The 25,377-nt window shown below is 35.4% G+C and overlaps 1 protein-coding gene across 1 annotated transcript in view; it reads right to left on the reverse strand.

Moving 5' to 3' along the window:
- Positions 1–25,377, reverse strand: part of LOC149797033 (uncharacterized) — a 102,563-nt gene that overhangs the window by 33,928 nt on the left and 43,258 nt on the right. Inside the window, exons 16-22 of the mRNA XM_089961693.1 lie at positions 21,796–21,957; positions 14,795–14,890; positions 13,065–13,250; positions 11,387–11,458; positions 4,864–4,974; positions 1,068–1,283; positions 658–772 (exon numbers count right to left, since the gene is read on the reverse strand). Of these exons, the coding sequence (XP_089817819.1) occupies positions 658–772; positions 1,068–1,283; positions 4,864–4,974; positions 11,387–11,458; positions 13,065–13,250; positions 14,795–14,890; positions 21,796–21,957 (958 nt within the window). The remainder of the gene's footprint in view (positions 1–657; positions 773–1,067; positions 1,284–4,863; positions 4,975–11,386; positions 11,459–13,064; positions 13,251–14,794; positions 14,891–21,795; positions 21,958–25,377) is intronic.

Genomic DNA, 25,377 nt, shown 5'->3' on the forward strand with positions numbered 1-25,377 from the left:
TAACACACTTTCGAGGCATTACTGTTCGTTATTGTACGTAAATGGATAAAATAATAAGTTTTATGTAACAGTAGCTTGAACTGTCTCGCACAACGTCTAAAATATTTTAAATGCTGAACCTATCTGATTGGGCTTTATATAGTACACTGCTTACGTCAGCTTCAGCAGCCGCCTGGCATTAGTATAATAGGCCTACACATGTATAGTACACTGCTGACGTCAACTTACTTCAGCAGCCGCATGGCATTAATATTGCATTGCATCAGAAAATGATGCAATCAACTGTGGATGATGTGAGCATGATGGTATTATGCAATGTTACATCATTATTCCGGATGTTGCTGCAGTCCTACTGGAGAAATTTACACAGTGAAACATAGAAAATGAGGTATATGAATATCTTCAAAACGAGAGCCAATACAAATTTTTCACGGTTATATTCGTGTTCGGCACACCAAAATACTACAGATTAGGGCCTTTTCAAGTCAGTAATGATTTCACTGTTGACCAGTGTAATTTATGAATGGACTGAACCCAAACATCATGTATGCCTAACTTTTCTAGACACACACGCCAAAACAAAATTGCTCAAAATTTAAAAAAATTATTTGAAATCTATAGTTTCTCTAATAGCACAATGTCCAAAGTTTTCCTTACTTGCTCTTATAAAGTCAACAATGATGAGTCGTGGCATGGGCTCTGATTGGTCTCTGTTAGAAATCAGTCGGATCAGATGTCTCATAAACTTCCTCTGAATCAGCTCAAACTCTTCCTGTAAATAAACAACAAAAAACTGAACATGGTCATCAGTTCACACTTCCCATGGATAGCTGAAATTCAAACAAATGCTGTTACAATGTTGCAAAAAAGGACACTCATCATTTTTTAAGTAAAATCATGGCAAAAATTAAATTCTTTAATCAACATTCCAAAATATATTTCGATTTCAATTTTGAATATGTTGAGAACTTTCGTTAATTTGCTCACTAGTGATGGATCAGAATAAATAAATAAATAAATAAATAAACAAATAAATAAAAAGATTAAATGAAGATAGAAATAATGACCTTGAAAGAAAGTTCTGAACTGCTTCCATCTATCTCATTCCTGTTTTCTTTCTTTTCATTCTCCTTTGTCTTGTTATCATCCTTTGTCTTTTTCATATTATCTGCATCAGTGAGAGCCTTTCTGACACACTGATACACATTGGATAACCCATTGGAATCCTCATTTTGAAGGTTGACTTCATACACATTGGCCTTTTTCATTAAAAGCATGGCCACCTGTAAAGGTAAGAGGCTGGCGTATATACTTCACAAATTCATTACAATAAATTCGGATTAATTATCTGTATAAAGAAGACCATTAGAATCATGATATCAATTAAGAACATTTAGTGTTTGATTTTCGTCCTGTACAAATTTCTCCATGCAAAAAATCATTTTGTAAATTTCTCCATAAATAACATATTTGATGGAACTTTTGTTGATTAATAATCACTTAATATATTAATAAAACATTTTACTGCAGAATAAGTGAAGAAATCATGAATTTAGAAACTTGATAGTAATAAACTTTACAAAGAAAATGTACCAGTTGTCATTTTAATGAATACTGTAATTTGGCAAGTTTTTGATGTTCACTTATATATAACTTGCACCCTAACTCCCCAACTTTCAACCCAACATGAGGTGAAAAACTGACATACAACATGCATGTAATATCCCACAATGCAAAGTATTGATGATTTCACTCTGCATAATGAAACAACAGCCTGCCATTTTGAGTAGTGCACTTATTGTTACAGGACATTTGATTGGTTTTCTATAAAAAAGTGCTTGACTGTCTCTGTTCTTTTCTCTTAGTCCTTAATACAATTATATGGCTATGAAGGTTAGCTTGTTTCTCTCAATGTAGAGGTTTCTAATGCAGCCCATGTTGATATTTAAGCTGACTGACAAATATTCCCTAATTAATACCCCATTAATTAACACCTCCTCCCCTGTTTAAGAACAAAAAATTTAAAACTTACCCTGATTTGTCATTGTTAATTTTACTCTTTGCTCCATTCTTGAACACATTTTCTATCTACATTAATATTTTGCTGGCTTGGTGTCTGCCTTTTGCTTTTAATTTAGAAGATGCAATGTAAGACTGTGTTTTTCAATACTGCTTCAGATCCATGATTACAATAAAATGATGCAGCAGTCTCAGTTGATTACAAAGTATATATCAATGTATAAATTACAAAAGCCTCAGGTGCTTGTAGTGTTACACATGACACAACAGCTGGGTGGCAAGTTCAAAGACTTACCAGTCCTACTTCAACCAGCTGGTGAGTGGAAAAATGTGCTGATCAATTGATATTTGCAGTGACTGAATTTAGAGGGAGAAAGACCCCCAGATGTACATGTGGTCATCACAAGAGTATATAAAAATAAAAAACTTTAGCTTTCATTATTGTGCTGTATCGAACACACACCTGGCCACCCATCCCCTTTGGAAAATGTAATGCCCCCAAGGGTTATAATTAGGGAATATACAATATATTTATTCACAGTGAAGATCGAACACAAGATGGTATGTGAAACATCAGGCCCAGTATTTACACTTATTCACACTAAAATGACACACCTGAAATATTGCTCAGTGTCCAGACTAAAATGTACCCAGACAATGTATCATAATTATCTTTGGCACATCAAAGCTTCAGTCATTGAAGATTACCTTTGAAAACACAAGGCTCTGAAACTGAAGCATTAATTGCTGTACGGTCACCAAGAAGTATAAAATGCTGTCATTTAGCATAAGAAACAAACAACAACAAAAAATTTCCAAAAGAAAAGCAAATAAATTTGCATATTTTATACAAGAACTTATTGTTTAGTTTCAGCATAATTTGATCAGTGTTTCCTAATGCAGTATTTTGCATGGCATGAAAGTATTTATAAGAGACTAGATGAACAATTTTAGTGACTAGTCTCTCATGTGTATTTTCTGCTGAGGCAAAGAACAAAAACTACATATTGATGTGAAATGAAATTAGTTTATTCACAAAGACAAACAAGCAACATGATTATTGATGTTTGTGAAGTTATATCTTAAATAAAGCTAGTAACATTGTTACAATGCAGTAAATTAAATATTTCACCAGGACATGTGTAAGCAGTCTTTGTTCCATGATTCTCTCATTGGATTGACCTGGAAAAAAACCTTATTTATTTTCATAAATGCAAAGTTTTCTGGACCAAATCAGGGAGATCAATGTTCACAACCTGGGAGATTGGGTCCAAATCAGGGAGATCAGTGTTAACAATATGGGATAATGGGTCCAAATCAGGGAGATCAGTGTTAACAATATGGGATAATGGGTCCAGATCAGGGAGAACAGTGTTCACAATGCAGGAGACGGGGTTCAGATTAGGGAGATCAGAGTTCACAATCTGGGAAATGGGGTCCAAATCAGGGAGATCAGAGTTCACAATCTGGGAGATGGGGTCCAGATCAGTGAGATCAGAGTTCACAATCTGGGACATGGGGTCCAAATCAGGAGACTAGCATATTTTTGTCATAAATTTTAAGTGTGTAAGTGCACATCATACCAAAACTAAGTAAATTAACTATAATGAATAGTAGTTACTAAACTTTATTCATTTTCTTACATGTTATTTTCACTAAGCTTCACATTAACATTTGTCTATCAAAGCACTGTTGAACTTGCAAACATATTTTTTTTTTCTCAGTGACATTTTCCTTTGAATCCATTTCCATATGGTACCAAAATTATTATATTTCCAAAAGAAGTCAAGAACTGTTTTATACTTGTCTGGTTGCCAGCAAACTGTGATATACGACATATTACTTAATAGTGAAATTGTGACAGTGCATGAGTCATGATTTGATTGATTGTTATGTTGATAACAACTTGATTGATAGATTACAATAGTCATAAACAGTGAATTGAATGATGTTTATCTTGAAATAGCAATGATCAGCAAAATTGTGATTTTCATGAGTTTTTGTCACCAAGTTAGTAAATCCCAAGACTGGTGCCAAAATCAAAAGACTACTGGATGATCTGGGAGACTTGGCATCTATGTATTTTACCTTAAAACCTGCAATTCCTCCTCAAATTAGCAAAAACAGGTGTGAATAGTGCATGTTATATATACCAAAATATGTATGAATTGTTCATGTTATGCATAAAAAAACAGGTATGAATAGCATGTGTTATACATACCAAAATAGGTATGAATAGTGCATGTTATACATACCAAAATAGGTTTAAATAGTGCATGTTATTTATACATACCAAAATAGATATGAATAGTGTTATATATATATATACCAAAATAGGTATGAATAGTGCATGTTATACATACCAAAATAGGTATGAATAGTGTTATATATATAGCAAAATAGGTATGAATAGTGCATGTTATACATACCAAATTAGGTATGAATAGTGCATGTTATATATACCAAAATAGATATGAATAGTGCATGTTATACATACCAAAATAGGTACGAATAGTGCATGTTATACATACCAAAATAGGTATGAATAGTGCATGTTATACATACCAAAATAGGTATGAATAGTGTATGTTGTACATAACAAAATAGGTAAGAATATTGCATGTTATACATGCCAAAACATGTATGAATAGTGTGTTATACATACCAAAACAGGTGTGAATATTGCATGTTAGACATACCAAAATAAGTATGAATAGTGCATGTTATACATGACAAAACAGGCATGAATGGTGTGTGTTATAAATGCTAAAACAGGTATGAATAGTGTGTGTTACACATACCAAAATATGGGACATATTAAGAAGGACAATATGAGAGCATTACCTCCATCTCTCTCCACTGATTTCCCTTACCAACCACCACAACCACTATGGGCAGCTTAAGGTTCAGAATTCCAAACCTGAATTCCATCATGCAGTTTTCAGACTTGGCATACTGAAATTGATAGATCCAGTATTTACTCTAAACACAGCTGAAACTAATTTGCATAAATACTTCTTTCCTTATTCACAAAAATTATAAAGTATTCAAGGCTTGTTACTTCATGTAAATGTTAGCTAACTTTAACATTTGGGTTTAATTCAAATAAATACTTTCATTATTCAAGTTTAAAATAACTTTATATTCTCTATTTGTCAGAGAATAAGGCAATAAATAAATTGGTTCTGCCTTAGAACGATTTGATAATTTTTGTCGTACATGCGTACAATGTTACCTAGGGTGGATAATTGTTTTTCTAGGTAATAATAATAATAATAATGCTGTATTATAGAGAGTGACTCATTAGTCAAAGACTATGAATCTAGCCCATGAATCTAGCATCTGGGTATGGGAAAGACTACCAGCAGAGTACTGGCAGAGTTCTACTGTCCTGTTACTAGGTTTTGTCAGTCCTGTGACAAATGTCAGAAACTGTCTAAGGGGAGAGTTTCTCATGTTCCCCTAGGCCAAATGCCCTTGATTGATATGCCATTCAAAAGAGTGGCCGTGGATATTGTCAGGCCCATACAGCCTGTAACCAATAAGAAAAACAGGTATATCCTTACACTCGTGGATATGCTACCAGGTACCCTGAAGCTGTAGCATTGCCTAGTATCAAAACTGAGAGGGTAGCCGAGGCACTAGTGGATATATTCTATAGGGTAGGAGTGCCGGAAGAAATTTTAATGGATTACAGAACCCAATTCACTTCCGACTTCATGGGTGAAGTTAGAAGGCTGTTATTCATAAACCAACTGAACATGACACTGTACCATCTCCTGTGTATTGGTCTGGTAGAGAAGTTCAATTGTATATTGAAACAGGTGTTATGTCGAATGTGCATGGAATGTCTGCAAGACTGGGATCATTATTTGAATGCTATCCTATTGGCACACTGCAAAGTACTGCAACAAAGTTTAGGGTTTTTGCCCTTTGAATTACTGTATGGAAGAACATGTTTGGGGTCCTATGCAAACTTTGGATAAGTGATGTCCCTGATGACAAAGTGAAAACTACTTACCAGTATGTGCTTGATCTGTGTGAGAAACTAGAAAACGTGTAAAATGGCACATGAGAGCTCGCAAGTATGCTAAATACTACAATCCTAAGACTTGCAATAGGAATTTTGTTGTGGGTGATTGGGTTATGGTACTTCTTCCAACAAGTTCTACTAAGCTACTGGTGCAGTGGAAAGGTCCATACGAGGTAAAAGAAGTCAAAGGTGATATGGACTATAAAATCAATGTGAATGGTAGGCTGAGCATATTTCATGCTAATATGCGAAAGTTGTATGTAGAAAGGCGCGAAGTCACGTTAGAAAAAGGGGTATTGAATGTGTTCAGTGGTTATCAAAGATGACATGGTAATGGGAGAACTTGAGATAAATGCTCCACTAGAATATCCCTTGCATAGTGAAAGAGAAGAGATAGATCAGGTGAATGTAACTGCAGAGTTAGACAAAGATCAGTATAAACAGATCAAAGAGCTCCTAGGAAATATTCTGATTTTTCCAATGATAGACCAGGATGCACAACCTTAGTTGAGCTAATAAATAAAGCTATGTACATCTGATCCAATTAGGATTAAGGACTACCCAGTTCCATTTAATACACGAGAGACTGGATGAAGAGGTTAGGAAAATGCTAGACTTGGGGGTGACTGAACTAACTAATTCACCATAACCATCTCCCATTGTCTTTGTCAGGAAAAAAAATGGTATTAATCGCTTCTGTATTGATTTTTGTCAATTAAACAAAGTGATGGTGTTTGATGCCAAACCAATGTCGGACATGGAAAATCTTCTTGCAAAATTATCAGGTCACCAATATATTTCAAATTTTGATTTGTCAAAAGGGTATTGGCAGGTACCGATTGTTGAAGAGTCTCGCCAATTGACAGCATTTGCTACACAGAAAGGGCTGTACCAATTCAAGGTGATGCCATTCAGATTGGTAGGAGCTAGTGCCACATATTGTCGCTTGATCCGCAGATTACTAAAGGGCTTGGTATGCATTGATAGCTGCATGGACAATATTTTTGTTTACACGGATACTTGGGAGGGACATCTATCCATTCTGGTTGATTTGTTCAGAAGACTCCGTGAAGCCAACCTCACAGTGCAACCTACTAAATGCAGTATTGGCTATACTAATTTAGAGTGCCTGGGTCATATGGTCTCTGTTCAGCCAGGCATTTAAAACCTCTCCCAAAGCAAGCAGAAGCAGTTATGAAATCACCTCAGCCAAATAATCAATCGCAGGTTCAATGTTTCCTAGGCTGGTTTCAATAGGAAATTTATTCCTAATTTTGCTGCCATTTCTAGCTCATTATCTGATCTAACAAAGAAGGGGCAAACAAATAAAGTGTTAATGGGGACCATCTCAGGAGAAAGCATTCAATGCATTGAAGGAAAAATTGACTAGTGCACCTATTTTAAAGCTACCAGCAAACCTTTTATCATCAGAATCAATGCTTCCGATAGTGAATTGGGAGCAGTTTTGTTGCAGGAACAAGACATGATTAAAATGCCTGTAGCCTATGCCAGAAGGAAGTTACTCTCTAGGGAACAAAAGTACTCCATGATTGAGAAAGAATGCTTAGCTGTAGTATGGGTGATTGGTAAGTTTCATGCCTATCTTTTTGGGAGAGACTTTGTTCTCGAAACAGACCATCAACTATTGTTGTATTTAAATAAAGCTAAGGTCGGTAATGCTCACTTGATGCGTTGTGTGACAGAACCTTTGTGTTGTGTTGTTATTTGATCCAAGCATCCATTCAGGTCTATCCTGCTACACTGTTTTATGGCACTGATTGTAGGACCATGTCAGTTTATGGTCCCATGAAACAGGCTACATACTTACATAGTATACTACTCTCTCAATAACTCGTGCACAACGGGACAATAAAACAGACTGCAGTATAAGAATAGGTAAGTGAGCTATTGAGGGATCTCTGAAAATTTAAGGGGATGCCATCCTGCTTGGACAGTAATGATGAGAAGATAGGGGAGGACAAGATGTTCAGTGGTTTAATACCTGTTTTATCATTGCATTGAGAATAATCGCCAAGAAAATTCTTTTTCAAATGACGTTTGTTTTTCTTTTTAACCTTTATTTTCAAGATAACCAACCTTTGAAGATTTTTGCCAACATTACTCTAAAATGTTTCAACACACATCCCATGTACCTCTGAAAACACTGTATTATGTCACTGATTTTTCCACATGACTGTGGATATAATCAAATGTTATAGCTGATTAACATGAAAACATGATTTCCTTTTTTCAAAACTATGGACATTCAAGAAAAATTCCATTCTCTTTATTGGACTTGACACAAAAGACAATGTGACAATACAAAGCAAATCTACTTTTAATTGACTGTAACAACACAACAAACACTTTCACAAATTTGAGATCAAAACACAGTCAGCACTTAATTAGGTTCTCAGAAATGGTGGTAGATTTAGCTATGATGATAGATTTGCACTTTTCACATTTGAATACAGGAAGGATACAAAATATGTAATTAATGTGATATTACAAAGCAAGTCAACATTTAACTGATTGTAGCAAGAAAACAAGTACTTCTGCAAATTGAAGATCAAAACACAGTTGGCACTGAATTAGGTTGAACTCTTATAAATGCTTGAGGATGTAGCTGTAACAGTAAATTGACACTTTTCATGTTTAAATACAAGAGAGCATGTAGCATGTATCATGATTACACTGAAACCAAACTGAAAGATATAACTAAAATACAAATATCACCTGAGGAAAAAAACTTATTTAATTGGTATTTATTTCTTGAAGTGCTGTCACCATTAAGCACTACTGACATTTCCATGCATCAAAATAATGTCAAACATTGTTTTTTACAGTGTACTGAAAATCTTAAAACTTAACAAAATATACAACTTCTCATAAACAGTTGCCAATTTCATAATAATGAATCAGATTTCTGGCACTTAAGTGATACATCAAAGTTTAATTCAGCAATTTTTTGTGCACTTTCCTTCATGTTCAACAAACAGATGTAAATTCTTTTTTCATTTTCTAGGAGAAAATAAAATGGATCCAGGCCTGATTCCTTGTTATAAGTGGGTTAGCAAGTTATCCATGCATAAGTTATCAAAGAAGAGGTGTACTCTGCAATAACTCATATCAGGTAACAAATGGTGATTCTGCTATTGATTATTGCCACAGGTTCTGGCTATTGGATAGAACTACTGATTATAGCTTTTGGTTACTGCCATTTATTATAGCTATTGGTTATGGCTACTGGATATAGCTATTGGTTATTGCAATTGATTATAATTATTGGTTATAGTGACTGATTATAGCTAGTGGTTATAGCTACTCATAATAACTATTGGTTATAGCTCTTGATTTTACCTATTTGTTATAGCTACTCATTATGACAACTGCAATTTGTTATAGCTATTGGTTATGGCTATTGGTTATAGCTACTGATTATAGCTACTGGTTATAGCTACTGATTATAGCTATTGGTTTTAGCTACTGATTATAGCTATTGGTTATAGCTACTGATAGCTACTGGTTATGACTATTCGATATAGCTATTGGTTACTGCAACTGATTAAAGCTATTCGTTACAGCTATTGGTTACAGCTAGTGATTGTAGCTGTTGGTTATAGCTACTCATTATAGCTACTGGTTACTGCAATTTGTTATAGCTGTTGGTTATGGCTACTGGATATAGCAATATGTTATTTCATATGATTATAGCTATTGGTTATAGCTACTGTAACTACTGGTTACTGCAGTTTATTATAGCTATTGGTTATAGCTAATATGACAAGAATGTGCAAATATGGCTGACTGACATCTTATTAGTTAAATGAACTTTAAATAGACAAAGATAAAATATCATGTTGTCAACAATTAGGAGAGATCACCTGCAATTTCTTGTTCTGTCACACAAATCAAGCAGGTCATGTAGGTGTGTTGTACTATTTTAGCAATCAGTGTTATTTTTAATTAATGTGATTACACATACCTTTAAATGGCAATTATTTAATTTCCCTTGCTCATCAATCAATACTCCTTGCAAGATCAGTTTATACCCCAGGAAACACATGTAACAAAGTCAGTGTTCAATTATGTGGACATTATTACAAGAGGCCAACCAAAAGGTTTGTGAACCAAACTGAATGTTGCATTCTTTGATGTCACAATGAAAGTACCCCATTTTGGTACAAACTTGTACTACCCTGCACTGGTAATGATTAAACAAGATGTCCTCTGTTCTTGACCCAGCTTAGAACACAGATGCCATTATAAAAGTCCATTACAATCAATACATTTTTCTGGAAGTTTTGTGATGAAAACTAAAGTGAAGATCACTCAACAATCAGGAAATAACAGATTTTGCATTAGTACTAAATTTTAAAACAACACTTGTTTAAAATGAAAGAATAATAAAGGTGTCTACATGACCACAATGATACACTTTACATAAGGAGTGGAACGTGATTTGAACCTGAATTTGTTAAAAGTCAAAAACCCTATAAATCAGGTCATGGTGACTCAGTTTTGATGCTTGATAATCATTCTGCACAGCATGCACCAATATTGCAAGTCTGGTAGCCATCATAGCCATGAAGGAAGTGTTAGAGTCTGGCCTGAAGGTCAAATATCATTTAGCAAGGGGTTGTGCTGAGAATAAAAATGTTAGGAAAATAAAAAATGGGTCTTTCAATACATAGTGCAAGTCATAACTTTTCAAGGGTAAAGAAAAAAGTTGAAAATAAATGTACATAAAATCAATCCTGAAGTCACATTTCAGCTAATACCAATTACTCGTTACCAAGTTACTAATCACAAACAAGCAACACTGAAATGTATGAATGATGTAAATATACAAGTTGACATTGTACAGATGTATAAATGCACATATTGGAGTAATAAATGCCAGCCCAGTAAAGCAATATTGAAATTGTACAGTGATGTGATGTGATTTGGATTTTTAACGTAGCTTTAAAACAAAATTCAGTCATATTGCTACGATATCTGCAATGTGACAGTTTATAGTGATGTCTAGCAGTGGAGCATCATGCCACAGACATGTAGCATGATGTTCCACCTGTGACATTATCCTGACACCAGGCTGACCAGTCCTAACACTAACCTCTTAATGCTGAACACCAAGCGAGGCAGCTGTTAGTACCATTTTTATAAGTCTTTGGTATGACTCGTCTGGAGATTGAACCCATGACCTCCCGCATCTGAGGCAGACACTCTAACCAATAGACTACTGGAGTGGTCGAAACTGTACAGTAAGACTAGAAGCAAATATGCCTATGAAAATAAATAATAGGAACATGAGACTCAAAACATAAATTTTACCTGATCTGATATGCAGGCAAGAAGAACTTTGCTCTTCCTCAAACCCACTGCCATGTCTGCAAATATTCCTTCCTGCAACATAAAAAGACAAAAGTAAGTTTTAAGCAAATTTTGTTTCCATGTGAATACTTTCCTGATCATATTAATGTTATAAAATAAGCTCTGATGCCTCCAATAATCATAGAAAGATAAAAAGTTTGTACTTCCCATCTATACAACATAGAAAAAGGGAAGAAACTCTTATTCATACTCTCCCATTACCAATACTGGTCGCAGCCTATAACCTAGTTATTACCAGTTTAAGATGAACAGCACATAAATGAGGATGCTTGCATTTGTGGGGAAGTTAAAGAAGATGCAATATTAATGTGAATGGGTAAGAATTCTTGGAAAGACATAAATGAGGATGTTTACATTTGTGGGGAAGTTAAGGAAGATGCAATAGTAATGTGAATGGATAAGAATTCTTGGAAAAACAAATGCGGATGTTGCATTTGAGGGGAAGTTAGGAAGATGCAATAGTAAGGTCAATGGGTAAGAATTCTTGGAAAAGCATAAATGAGGATGCTTGCATTTGTGGGGAAGTTAAGGAAGATGCAATAGTAATGTGAATGGGTAAGAATTCTTGGAAAGACTAATGCAGATGTTGCATTTGTGGGGAAGTTAGGAAGATGCAATAGTAATGTGAATGGGTAAGAATTCTTGGAAAAACATAAATCAGGATGCTTGCATTTGTGGGGAAGTTAAGAAAGATGCAATAGTAATGTGAATGGGTAATAATTCTTGGAAAAACATAAATGAGGACGCTTGCATTTGTGGGGAAGTTAAGGAAGATGCAATAGTAATGTGAATGGGTAAGAATTCTTGGAAAAACAAATGCGGATGCTTGCATTTGTGGGGAAGTTAGGAAGATGCAATAGCAATGTGAATGGGTAAGAATTCTTGCAAAAACATAAATGAGGATGCTTGCATTTGTGGGGAAGTTAAGAAAGATGCAATAGTAATGTGAATGGGTAAGAATTCTTGGAAAAACTTAATTTACTACGAAATGTTCTTCCTCCATCGAATACATTTACTAATGACATTAGATCAGGAGAATCAATCAGATGAGGAAATAAATGAGCATGAGACCTCTACCATTTGCATCCTTCAAATGAAGATAGGCTGAATTCCCAATAAGGCTAAATCACTCCTGTAACATGAAGACAGTACAATGAGCATGAGACCTCTACCATTTGCATCATTCAAATAAAGATTGGCTGAATTCCCCATAATAACGCTAAACCACTCCTGTAGCATGAAGACAGTACAACAGATGCTCAGGTAACATGTGACAGCATGCATATAAGTCAAAAAGATTTACTTTTCCTTACTAATCAGAAAACTTTGGGCAAATCTAGTGAAAGTGCTAAATTAGTGCCCATGAGGAGGTTGTGCCAACCTCAAATGGGTCTGATGGTTGTCTGGGTCACCATATTCAATTCTCGTCTATGTGGCACTAGATCTTGGAAAAACACCAGAAAAATGATGATACATGCTGCCAATGGCTTCTGTTTTATTGTAGACAGAAGCATTGCATTTGAACATGTGACTCACTGAGATAGACTATCGTTACAGTTGCCTTTGTTAGACATATTATCACAATGTTCATCATTGTAAAAAAATTACTGTGCCTTACCTTTTCCTTCCCAATCATCTCAACATCTATCCAGCACTCTATTCCATTCCTCTGTAAGTAGTTCTTGACTTCCCGAGGATCCGCATAACCAATTGCTTCAGATACATGATGGCCTGTTTTCCGTGCAGCATCTTCTGAATTTGCCCAGCAATAGCTGATAAACACATCTGGATCTTTAACCACATCCTTCATAATAGAAAAAAGTTACAGAAACTTCAAGGTCGTAAAATTTAGAACAGTCCCTCGCTCAGGATACCAATCCCCTTATAACACAGGCATGGCCATGGATCTCATTCACTGACCAAAGCTTGTTTTATCATGTCTATTTAATTCATTTAACTTTACTTCAGTTCTTGGTTTATGAGAACCAATGTTATTTCATATTATTACTCTATTTTTGTGTTTTAATCCAGGTAACAGCCTTGTTGGGACAACCCTTAGCGTTAAGCTTCATAGCTTTTAATATGGATCTCTGCTATGGATCACAAAATGGATCACTCTTATGGATCAGAGTATGGATCACTTTTATGGATCACAATATGGATCACTGTCATGGATCACAATATTAATCACTGTTATGAATCACAATAAGGAACACTGTTATGGCTGTTATGAACATTATTATAAAGACAGTGCAGTGTACAAGTTACAAAGCTTTTGATGAATGCAAGTCAGAATACATTACATAAAGCACACAGCTGACCATACCACAAACTTAACCAGAAAATGACCATGTCACTTACAAGTAAGATCTACTGAAATATGGGCAATGAAATTTCACATAGGTAACCTAATTGTAACTATGAAAAAGAACAAAAATATGAATGTTTAAAAACTTGCCCTGCTTCAAACATTAAATAAAGTGCACAGTTGACCATAACACAAACTTAACCAGAAAATGGACATGTCAGTTACAAGTAAGATTTGCTGAAATATGATGGCATGAAATAACAGTACGCTGCCCAACTAGCTTGGACAAGTAATACTTGTTGGGCAAGTGAAATTTCACACTGGTAGCCTAATTTTAACTATGAAAAAGAACAAAAATAAGAATGTTGAGAAACTTGACCTGCTTCAAACTTGCCATGCTAGTAGGTCACAATTGGAATCGTCAAACCTGAGAGGGCAAATTTATTCTTAAGTTCTTTGGTAATGAGTTCATACAGTGACTAATAAGTCATTAAATTTTGAAAATTTACCATTTACACCATAATACCCATAATCTGCATTTAAAAATCATTCAGCACACACCTAGGATGTCATAAAAATGCACATTCTAAAAGAGTTTGATCCCTTTGCCACTGCAGAGAGCTCTCCAGTTGGGAGGTGCATTCTCTCTCCTATTATGGTTAATCTGAAGAAAATGAATGCAAGATCCATTTCTGGACTGATTTAAACCACAAAGATGCATGAGAACAGCAAAAAGCATGCACAGTTGTCAGGACCAAGAAAATCATGTTCAGATGGGTTTGAGAAGCTGCAAGCTTTCACATACCATGCTGGAATCAAGACACGTGTGCTGAAGGATATTTTCATTTGAGCTGTAACCAAAAGTGTATGTGTGTGTGCTTATTATCACTGAATTCATTATGCATATTGCATATAACATGGCCAGCATCATGACTAAATGTGAATTATTTTCTTACAGATAACATTTCTTTTCTAAAATTACAACAATTTAATGCTGATTAAAATCTGCAGTCATTTAAATTTGGACATGATAAAAATACCATTCTTTTCTGTGCTATTTTTTCAGCAAGCCATTCTTTCAATTCTTCTTGACGACCAGTCTGGTACCGGGAAAGTGTCTTGATCATAAGTTGTCTCTGGGGGTAGAAAATGAAACTTTCAAAGACTACATACTACATGACAGTTTTACAAAAACCTGTATAATGGTATTATAATAATTTATGAAGAGTCAAGCTTTAACAAGAATAAAAGAAAACTGGTTCATACACTAATAATGGAAACAATATAGGTGTACTTTTCCCAATTAAAATTATTTTGTGGGTAAACTAATCTTAATTATGTAATACTTACCTGTGATTACTGCATTGCTAAATCTTTTCCTGGTGCAAGTTCCCAGTCCAAGGAAATTATTTCTTCCTCCAATTAGTAACTGGAGATCTAGAATAAAATGCAACATGATCCCAGTCTGATACCTTAGTCCACTTCCCACAACACAGTATTTGCTAGCCTAGTGATGGCTTAAATCAGGGATGTCCTGCTGCTGACTGGATAATGACTTGGCAACTTGCTCAGACAACCAGACCCAAAGTATAAATAATGCAACACTGATCAAAAGAAAAGGACGAGAAAGTAGAGTGAATCACCAGAAGGCAACTTTTATATCATCCAAAAGAAAGGATTCAAAAGGCCATGGATGAAGCTATTGCCTCAACCTGATGGGCTTTGGTTTTTAAGAAACATAAGCCCTCTCAATGAGTGACTGAAAAGTTTTTTTAATAGTCTGCACAATCCACCCCAAGATGGTTGCTGCTGAAATATCAGATATACCTTTCCAAGGCAGCATAAGACAGTTATGACCATTTCTTTTCTCATTTGATGCAGACAGAAATGTAAGGCTTTAACTAGGCAAAGGAGTCTATTTTGATCATCCCCAGCACTGATACAATCGAGGCCAGAGATTTCAATATGAACAGGAAACCAAAGTTTGCTGATTCTTTGTCAGAATCCCAAGCTGGCAATAAGAGAGACCAAATCATAGTGGAATCAACCCTCTTCACCTGGCAAAGCATGAATTTAATTTCTTCTTGCCATTACTCAAGAGAGAAGGATGACTCTTTAAAGGAAATGTTTCTTGAAGGACATTTCACTCATAGATTCACAAAGATGTTTAAATAATAACCAAAGAACACATAACAGGTTTCACTTCGCCACTAATGACTGAGAGACTGATGTATTAAGCTCAAAGTACCTGAACAGTTCTTACAGATGTGAATTTGACCCTGTAGTGAAGGCCAAAGAGAACTTTACAGTAATAAAGAGGGCAACTCCATAGCACATAATGGTGGATAAATAGCAACATTTTTCTTCAAAGAGAAAAAGAAGACATTCCCTCAGATCAATGACCAAGAGGTCAAAGAACTCACTGAACCTCAATCTCTGAGATACTGAAAAGCCAGGATGAGTTGTGACTCGGATATTAAGACTCTGTGAAGAAACTGCAGGATTATTCTGAAAGGTGTGAAGATGTAGGCATACAGCTGATCCCACCTGAGGCTGAAGGCATCCACCCCCCCATGCTTTCTTGTCTGGCACTAGCGAGACATAAAAAAGGAGCTTGTTGTTCAGCCTCACCGCAAACATATATATCACAGATGAAAAAGTGTCTCTGTTAATGACTGTTGCAGAGGCCATTCCATGAGAATTCACTGCTGTCTGGACAAGATGTCTGCCAGAAAATTCCTCTTGCCCAGAATGTGGTAGGCTGTGAGAGTGGCCTCCTCTGAAATTGTCCAGTGGAGAAGGTTTCAGACTTCCATGCAGAGAGAAGGTACATGACTTCCCCCTTGACGTTAGAGGTACGCTGTTACTGATGTGTTGTCCGTAGTGACCATGATGCAGTGATGTTTTATGTGGCTGATGCATCAATGAAGTGTTAGAAAAATGGCCTGCATTTCTAGATTGCTGATGTGAAAGGAAGATTCTTCCAGAGACCACAGGTCCAACAGGACTATTCCTGTGGGTTCTAGGAAAGCTTATCCACTGGAATGTGAGGCATCACTGTAACGGATGGAGTGAAATTCAAGAAAGTGAACTGAAACACTGGTCAGAAACCTAACATACACTGTATGTACTTGCTTATAAGTCAAATCCAACTGCCAACCACACTGACCCAGATCTGCCAGTGCATAATGCACTGGCAGATCTGGGTCAGTGCCGTTTGTCAGGATTAATCAGTAAAACAAACAATATATACAGACCCTGATCTGCAGGTGCATTATGCTATGGCAGATCAGGATCTTTGTTGTTTGCAAAACAAAATGCATGCTACAGTTAAACTACAATTATCTAGTCAAATCATGTAACATTGATTTTATCAGACAGTTTGATGCATATCAAGTTTTATATTCTGGGACAGTCTATCAGTCCATACGATTAACAAGTCTCCACATATAGTGTCTGGATAATTATGCTCAATGGTAGTAGGCTAAGTATAAACAAATACATTGTGAAGCACCTAAAAAGTTAAAAATACAATTAAAATAAAACCTCCAATACAAGTAAGACTGTAAAATGTGAAAAATTCTAGAATTGCTTATAGATATTAACTTGGAATGGACTGAACATATTAATGATATAGCTCAATCTGAGTTTACAGCAATATGAGTTAACTGTTCAAAAGCTCAATCAGAGTTTACAGCAATATGAGTTAACTGTTCAAAAGTTCAATATATGTCAACAGCAATAAGAGATAATCATTCAAAAACACAATCAGTCTAAAGCAATATGGGGTCAATGTTCCAAAGCTCAGTCAGAGTTTATAGCAAAATCTCAGGTAACTGCTAAGAAACTCAATCTGACTCAATAGGTACATGAGGAACTGTTGTTAAGTTCAATCCATGTCTGCAGCAATATGAGGTAACTTTTCAAAAGCTCAATTCATGTCTGCAGCAATATGAGGTAACTGTTCAAAAGCTCAACTGATGTCTGCAGCAATATGAGGTAACTGTTCAAAAGCTCAATCCATGTCTACAGCAATAATGTAGAAACTGTTCTTAAGTTCAATCCACGTCTGCAGCAATATGAGGTAACTGTTCAAAAGCTCAATTCATGTCTGCAGCAATATGAGGTAACTGTTCAAAAGCTCAACTGATGTCTGCAGCAATATGAGGTAACTGTTCAAAAGCTCAATCCATGTCTACAGCAATAATGTGGAAACTGTTCTTAAGTTCAATCCACGTCTGCAGCAATATGATGGTAACTGTTCAAAAGCTCAATCCATGTCTACAGCAATATGAGATAATTGTTCAAAAGCTCAATCCATGTCTACAGCAATATGAGATAATTGTTCAAAAGCTCAATCCATGTCTACAGCAATATGAGGTAACTGTTCAAAAGCTCAATCCATGTCTACAGCAATATGAGATAATTGTTCAAAAGCTCAATCCATGTCTACAGCAATATGAGGTAACTATTCAAAAGCTCAATCCATGTCTACAGCAATATGAGGTAACTGTTCAAAAGCTCAATCCATGTCTACAGCAATATGAGGTAACTGTTCAAAAGCCCAATCCATGTCTACAGCAATATGGGGAAATTGTTCAAAAGCTCAATCCATGTCTACAGCAATATGAGGTAACTGTTCAAAAGCTCAAGCCATGTCTACGGCAATATGAGGTAACAGTTCAAAAGCTCAATCCATTTAAAAGCTCAATCCATGTCTACATCAACATGAGGTAACTGTTCAAAAGGTCAATCCAAGTCTACAGCAATATGAGGCAACTGTTCAAAAGCTCAATCCATTTAAAAGCTCAATCCATGTCTACAGCAATATGAGGTGACTGTTCAAAAGCTCAATCCATTTAAAAGCTCAATCCATGTCTACAGCAATATGAGGTAACTGTTCAAAAGGTCAATCCATTTAAAAGCTCAATCCATGTCTGCAGCAATATGAGGTAACTGTTCAAAAGCTCAATCCATTTAAAAGCTCAATCCATGTCTACAGCAATATGAGGTAACTATTCAAAAGGTCAATCCATGTCTGCAGCAATATGAGGTAACTGTTCAAAAGCTCAATCCATTTAAAAGCTCAATCCATGTCAACATCAACATGAGGTAACTGTTCAAAAGCTCAATCCATGTCTACAGCAATATGAGGTAACTGCTGAAAAGCTCAATCCATGTCTACAGCAATATGAAATAACTGTTCAAAAGCTCAATCCATGTCTGCAGCAATATGTGGTAACTGTTGATAAGCTCAAGCCATGTCTACAGCAATATGAAGTAACTGTTGAAAAGCTCAAGCCATGTCTACATCAACATGAGGTAACTGTTCAAAAGCTCAATCCATGTCTGCAGCAATATGAGGTAACTGTTCAAAAGCTCAATCCATGTCTACAGCAATAATGTGGAAACTGTTCTTAAGTTCAATCCATGTCTATATCAATATGAGGTAACAGTTCAAAAGCTCAATCCATTTAAAAGCTCAATCCATGTCTACAGCAATATGAGGTAACTATTCAAAAGTTCAAGCCATGTATACAGTAATATGAGGTGACTGTTCGAAAGCTCAATCCATGTCTACAGCAATATGAGGTAACAGTTCAAAAGCTCAATCTGTTTAAAAGCTCAATCCATGTCTACAGCAATATGAGGTAACAGTTCAAAAGCTCAATTTGTTTAAAAGCTCAATCCTTGTCTACAGCAATATGAGCTAACTGTTCAAAAGCTCAATCCATGGTTACAGCAATATGAGGTAACTGTTCAAAAGCTCAATCCATGTAGCAATATGGGGTAACTGTTTGAAAACTCAATCCGTGTCTACAGCAATAATGTGGAAAATGTTCAAAAGCTCAATCAGAGTTTACAGCAAGATGGGGTAAGTGTTCCAAAGCTCAGTCTGCAGTAATATGAGGCAACTGTTCAAAAACTCAGTTTTATAGCAATAACTGTTTCAAAGTTCAATCTGTATCTACAGTATTATGTAGCAACAATTCAAAAGCTCTGAGTCTACATCTATATGTGGCAACTGTTAAGAAATTAAATCAGTTCATAGCAATATGGGGTAACTGTTCGAAAACTCAATGTGAGTCTACAGCAATATGGGGAAATTGTTCAAAAAGTCAGTCTACAACAATATGGGGTAACTGTTAAAAAAATCAATCTGAGTCTACAGCAATATGGGGAAACTGTTCCAAAGTTGAATCTGTGTCTACAGTAATATGAAGTAATTGCTCAAAAGCTCAATCAGAATTTACAGCAATATGGGGTAACTAATCAACAGCTCAGTCTGTGTCTACAGCAATGTGGGGTGACTGTTGAAAAGCTCAGTCAGAGTTACAGCAGTATGGGGTAGCTGTTCAAAAACTTAATCCATCTACAATAGTATGGGATAATTGTTTAAAAGTTCACAAAGTTTACAAAAATATAGAGTAACTATTCAAAAGCCCTGAGTCTACAGCAGTATGGGGTAACTTGAAAATCTGAATCATAGTTTAGAGCAGTATGGGGGGATACCTATTAAAAAACTCTGAGTCTACAGCAGTGGGTGGGTGGGTGGGTAACTGTTCAAAAGTCAATAAGAGTCTACAGGGGACAAAAGAGGATGGCACTCATAATTTTTTATCCTTCATATGATAACCTATCTGGTGAGCATTACTGTATTCATATGATAACCCATCTGGTAAGCAATACTGTATTCATATGATAACCCATCTGGTGAGCATTAATGTATTCATATGATAACCCATCTGGTGAGCATTACTGTATTCATATGATAACCCATCTGGTGAGCAATACTGTATTCATATGACAACCCATCTAGTGAGCATTACTGTATTTATATTATAACTCATCTGGTGAGCATTACTGTATTCATATCGTAACCCATCTGGTGAGCATTACTGTATTCATATCATAACCCATCTCAGGTGAGCATTACTGTATTCATATCATAACCCATCTGGTGAGCATTACTGTATTCATATCATAACCCATCTGGTGAGCATTACTGTATACCTTTGCTAATACATCCAACTGCATAATGCATAAACCTATATCTGTCATTGCATAATGCACCAACAGATTTGTGTCTATGCAGTTTGCTATGAGTAATGAGTAGAACAAACATCATAGACCTCTGTCTGCAAGCATGTTATGCAATGACAAATCAGCATCCATCTTTTCTGCAGCAGGACTTGACATATAAGCTAATAATGGTTGGTATTTCCAACAACTTCCTTCGATAGATTTTTGTATTTTGTACCAGATGACATTAGATAGTGGCATTTATAGGATACTGTGAATTACAAAAGAATTTCATCACATAACTTTACTGTTTATTTGTAAGAATTAACACATTACAGAGTATTGTGAATTGGATCATTCTGAACTATTTTTATACTGGCATGTGACCCATAATTGAATTCATGGATTTATCATATAAATGGATTTAAAATTGGAGTTAATTATGACAAATTGTAACTTATAAATTTATTTTTGCAATAATATAACTGCATTTTACACTAGTTTTCTACTATTTTTTTATATCTATCCAGTTGGGCTTGTTTACTTTTGCTAAGTGCAACTCTCACTTGCTGATGATAACTTGCCCCTTCACATCTTACTTGCAAAATAAACCCTAACTTACAGGAGGGTCAAAGAGAAATTGGCTTTTAGTAGACCTAAAACAAAGGGGTGGTCAACTTAAAGTTGAACTGATTTATAAGCAAGTATAAAGGTAAATTCTTTATAAATTTGGGATAAAAAATATCCAATGCTAGTCTCAAAAAAGATAATTTTGCCAAATATGAAAGTTAGAAAAGAAAAACATTTTGCCATTAAAATTATCAAATTTTCAACTGATGTAGATTTTTAAATTGCAGCCATTTTGTCACCCTGAACAATGCATGGTGACAACGAGGCATATGTATTTATACAGCAAAACAAACAAGGTGTGTGAGACACAAAGGTAATTTTAAAAAAGGTACTGTAGTTAATGAAATGTTTAATGAATACAAATCCTCACAGCACTGTACCAACATACCTCCTCTCCACATTTCATGCCTAAATCTGTCTCCTTCCAGGCAAAACTCTTTCCCAACACAGCAGAGATGATGTCTTTGTTCATGGTCTCCTTTGCAAAGATGAAAATGTCACGGTAGGTCTTGTCTTTTTCAAAGCTGTCCGACAGGCAAGCAATCAAAACCTAAAAAGGCAATGTTTATCCAAATATTAACTGAATCAATATTTATCTTCACAATACCAATGAAATCCATTGAATAAAATACAGACAAACATATAACTCAAACTTCAATCACTCACATAGTGTATTACTCAAATAACTCCCACAGTCCTGGTGTAACATATTCTCATGCTGGTGACCTTGGAAAACTCAAAACTACTGAAATATCATAAAAACTTTGGGTTCCCTGAGCACTGACTTTTAGAAAATTTGTAATTTAATCTCTTTTTTATGAGACATCAATATATAAAAAAGAATGGGAACCCTGAATCAACCTTGAATCTGGTTCCACATTCTTGAGTGCTACCTGGATGATAAGGGATTGGCTGTTTAATCAGTGGGGGTATGTGGATCCCAGGAAATTTCTTAAATCAAATTTAAGCTCACAGATAGCTTGAAAAAGTATTCTTGCACTGATTTTTAGGAAAATAACCACAGCTAATTACATTCATTATATTAGCTGACAAGAAACAAATGATGTTGAGGTGAGTGAAATGTTACTGTTTGAAAGAAATTCTCAGACCATGCTGCTTCTCCCTCCAAATTAAATGGTCAGTCTCTAAAGCTATATTTACCTAGTACTTCTCATCCAAATGTTTCCATGAAGCAACTTGAGAAAATCAACAGCCTATTCAAGTATTCCATAAGGCAAATTTTTTTATAAATTATGTTTCTCCAAGAATACTTACCTCATTGCATTAACATTATGAAGAAGCTACTAAATTAATCCAGTAATCAAGAAAAGATGAGAAAGGGAAGAAACTCTGACATCAGAATTTGTGTGGTTATACAGTAAAAGTTCATCTTGTGAGACTACCCCTTCTACCAACAAAAAGCAGTCTCTCAGGGCAGGTGGTCTTTCATCACAGGTTTGTGCAAGATTAAAACATTCACAGTTGCATTGGTGTACAAGCATTTTATTAATATTTTTTTAGCTTTTGACAGAATATTGCAGTGATTTCATCTCAAAGGAATGTTATATAGCAATAAAGATATACCATACATCTATTATAAAGCATTTAAAATTATATCTGAAGATGATGTGTACATATGAATTGCAAGATAAGTTAATATTCACTTATCCTATCTATAAATTACCTTGACATTTGCTATGATAACACCTACTCATCCTGAGTCAATTAGTGACTTTCATCACACTGTTGGTAAATATGGAATATATATGTATGTACCAATATGTAAAATCAAAAGAAATAATTAACCCATCCAGAAACAAAATAAATTTATTTGAAGATAAAACCATTATGCCTAAATCACCGATGACATAAAGAAATGTAGATAAAGGGTGTAAAGGACTGCCATGAAGAGATGGTGTGGTTTTAATAATGGTAACATCAAACAAATAAACAAAAGACACAAACCTTTTAAAATGACAATCAAATCTAGAAAATGATAATCACTTTTTTTTCACCCCCAAGCATTAAAGATTGACCATAATGACCAATGACATATTCAACCGTAACAATGAAGCTCTTTTAACAGTTTTCATTAGAGCATTATTGAGGTTATGCGGTTTCCCCAAAAAGAAAATTCATCTGAATTGACAATGGATATTTGTTATAGTTCCTTTTAAAAAAGCAGTGATTTATAATTACCCATTCATTCTTTAAAAAGAGCTATTTCAGAAATACATTGTCAATTATGATTAACATAATCATAATGGGGATTTACAGGACTCATTATTACCATGGCAATTAGTGATATGTAAATGCTGATACGTAGCATACAATAGCTCTCTGCATAGCCAATCTTAATTATTGGTGTTTTTTGTTTTTTTTTGTACAGCAAATGGTCATAGCTTCAAAAAATTATATAAAGGTCAGTTGCATTAGAAGACTCTATGCTATATCTGCAGACACTTCCAAGTGGTGGTGGTGGTTACAATGGATTAAATAATGATCAACACTGTTCACTTGTTTTTTCAAAATAACAATCATTCATAGCAGTGTTAAAAAGCATTTTTTGCAAGAAAATCATAGTCGCTGGTCACATTATGCAGGTGGATGCTGGCAACAGTGCGCTTCTGTAATAAAATCAATCTGTTAATGATGATTCTGGTCATCAATGACAGGTGGCTGCTCATAGCAGAGGTCACTCCAGACAGGTTTTACTGTATACTTTTTCCCCTGCTTTACCAAAAGAAAGAGGTATATCAAGGCACTGAAGGCTGTAGTAAACACATTTCATTTCTGGAAGAGCCATTTATTTTTAAAGGTAGCAGTTATTATGACAGATATTCTGGTTAGGATATTCTTCACTTGTGTGCACAGATGAATATAACAGCCCAGATTAGATATAATAGCACAGGCTTAATGTTTAGGCTTATTCAATGTCAAGAAGGGGCCAGACCCTTCACTCAGAAGGGATCATCCATTCCTCAATCTTTCAGCTGATGTGTACACTTTGGGTCTAGGTCTACCTCCCCACTATCTTGTTACCAAAAATAATTCAGTAAGTGAAAGCCACAAATGCAAGGTGATACTGATATCCCCTAACAGGTGGGACCAGTCCTGGGTGAATGATCTATGTGGTCTAGTGATAGACATTCTCAGGAAAACTCCCCCAAGACCCAACCTGCTCAAACAACCAGTCATAGGTATTTCATACATACTCTTTAATTCATGGCTGACATTAGGAGAACATTCTTAAGAAAAACTGTAAGCCTTCTGCTGTGGAGAGAATCTCCAGGTCAAAGGTGAATGAGGGGAAATTACAGGTTTTAAAGGACTGGTGTAACAGCAACAGTGTCATCCTTTTGAGTTCCTTAACCCCATTAATGGCTAACTTTTTTCTCTCTGGCTCTTCAGTGAAAACGTTTGATCAAAAGCTACTAGTCTGTGGTATAAAACACATTCAGGCATCATGTTAGAGTCGATATAGGTCACAATAAGGATTTATCAGACTATTAGACATTTTTGAATTTAATCGACCAAAGTTACTCATCCTGTTTCCCAAGTGGAATTTGTTTGACATGGATCAGTTCAAATCAGTTTGAACCCTTAACCAAAAGTGCCTTTTCTGAATTGACTAACAATCTTTTTCAATAGGATTTTGCAGCTTGTTTCAAAAGATGTTGTTTGGGTTCCTGTAGTTATAAAAATTGATTTCAAAACTGTTAATCTACAAAGTGTACTTTACTTAGCCCCCAAAATTAAAATTAAAAAGCACATTTTTTTCTTCTTTCTTATTCTCACACAATTCTGGAATGTTGATGTTATATCAGTGGCCAGAAAGTAAGCCATTGTAGCATCTCCCTCATAGATTAAGAAATGTACATGACAGGGTAGCAGACTAAAACCAATCAATCACATGACACACTCACTTCCTTTGTCAACATGGAACATTTAAAGTAATAACTAAAAATTG

The sequence above is a fragment of the Sinohyriopsis cumingii genome, chromosome 6 (genome assembly GCF_028554795.1).
Source record: "Sinohyriopsis cumingii isolate HCF-2022 chromosome 6, ASM2855479v2, whole genome shotgun sequence".
NCBI classification, from domain to species: domain Eukaryota; kingdom Metazoa; phylum Mollusca; class Bivalvia; order Unionida; family Unionidae; genus Sinohyriopsis; species Sinohyriopsis cumingii.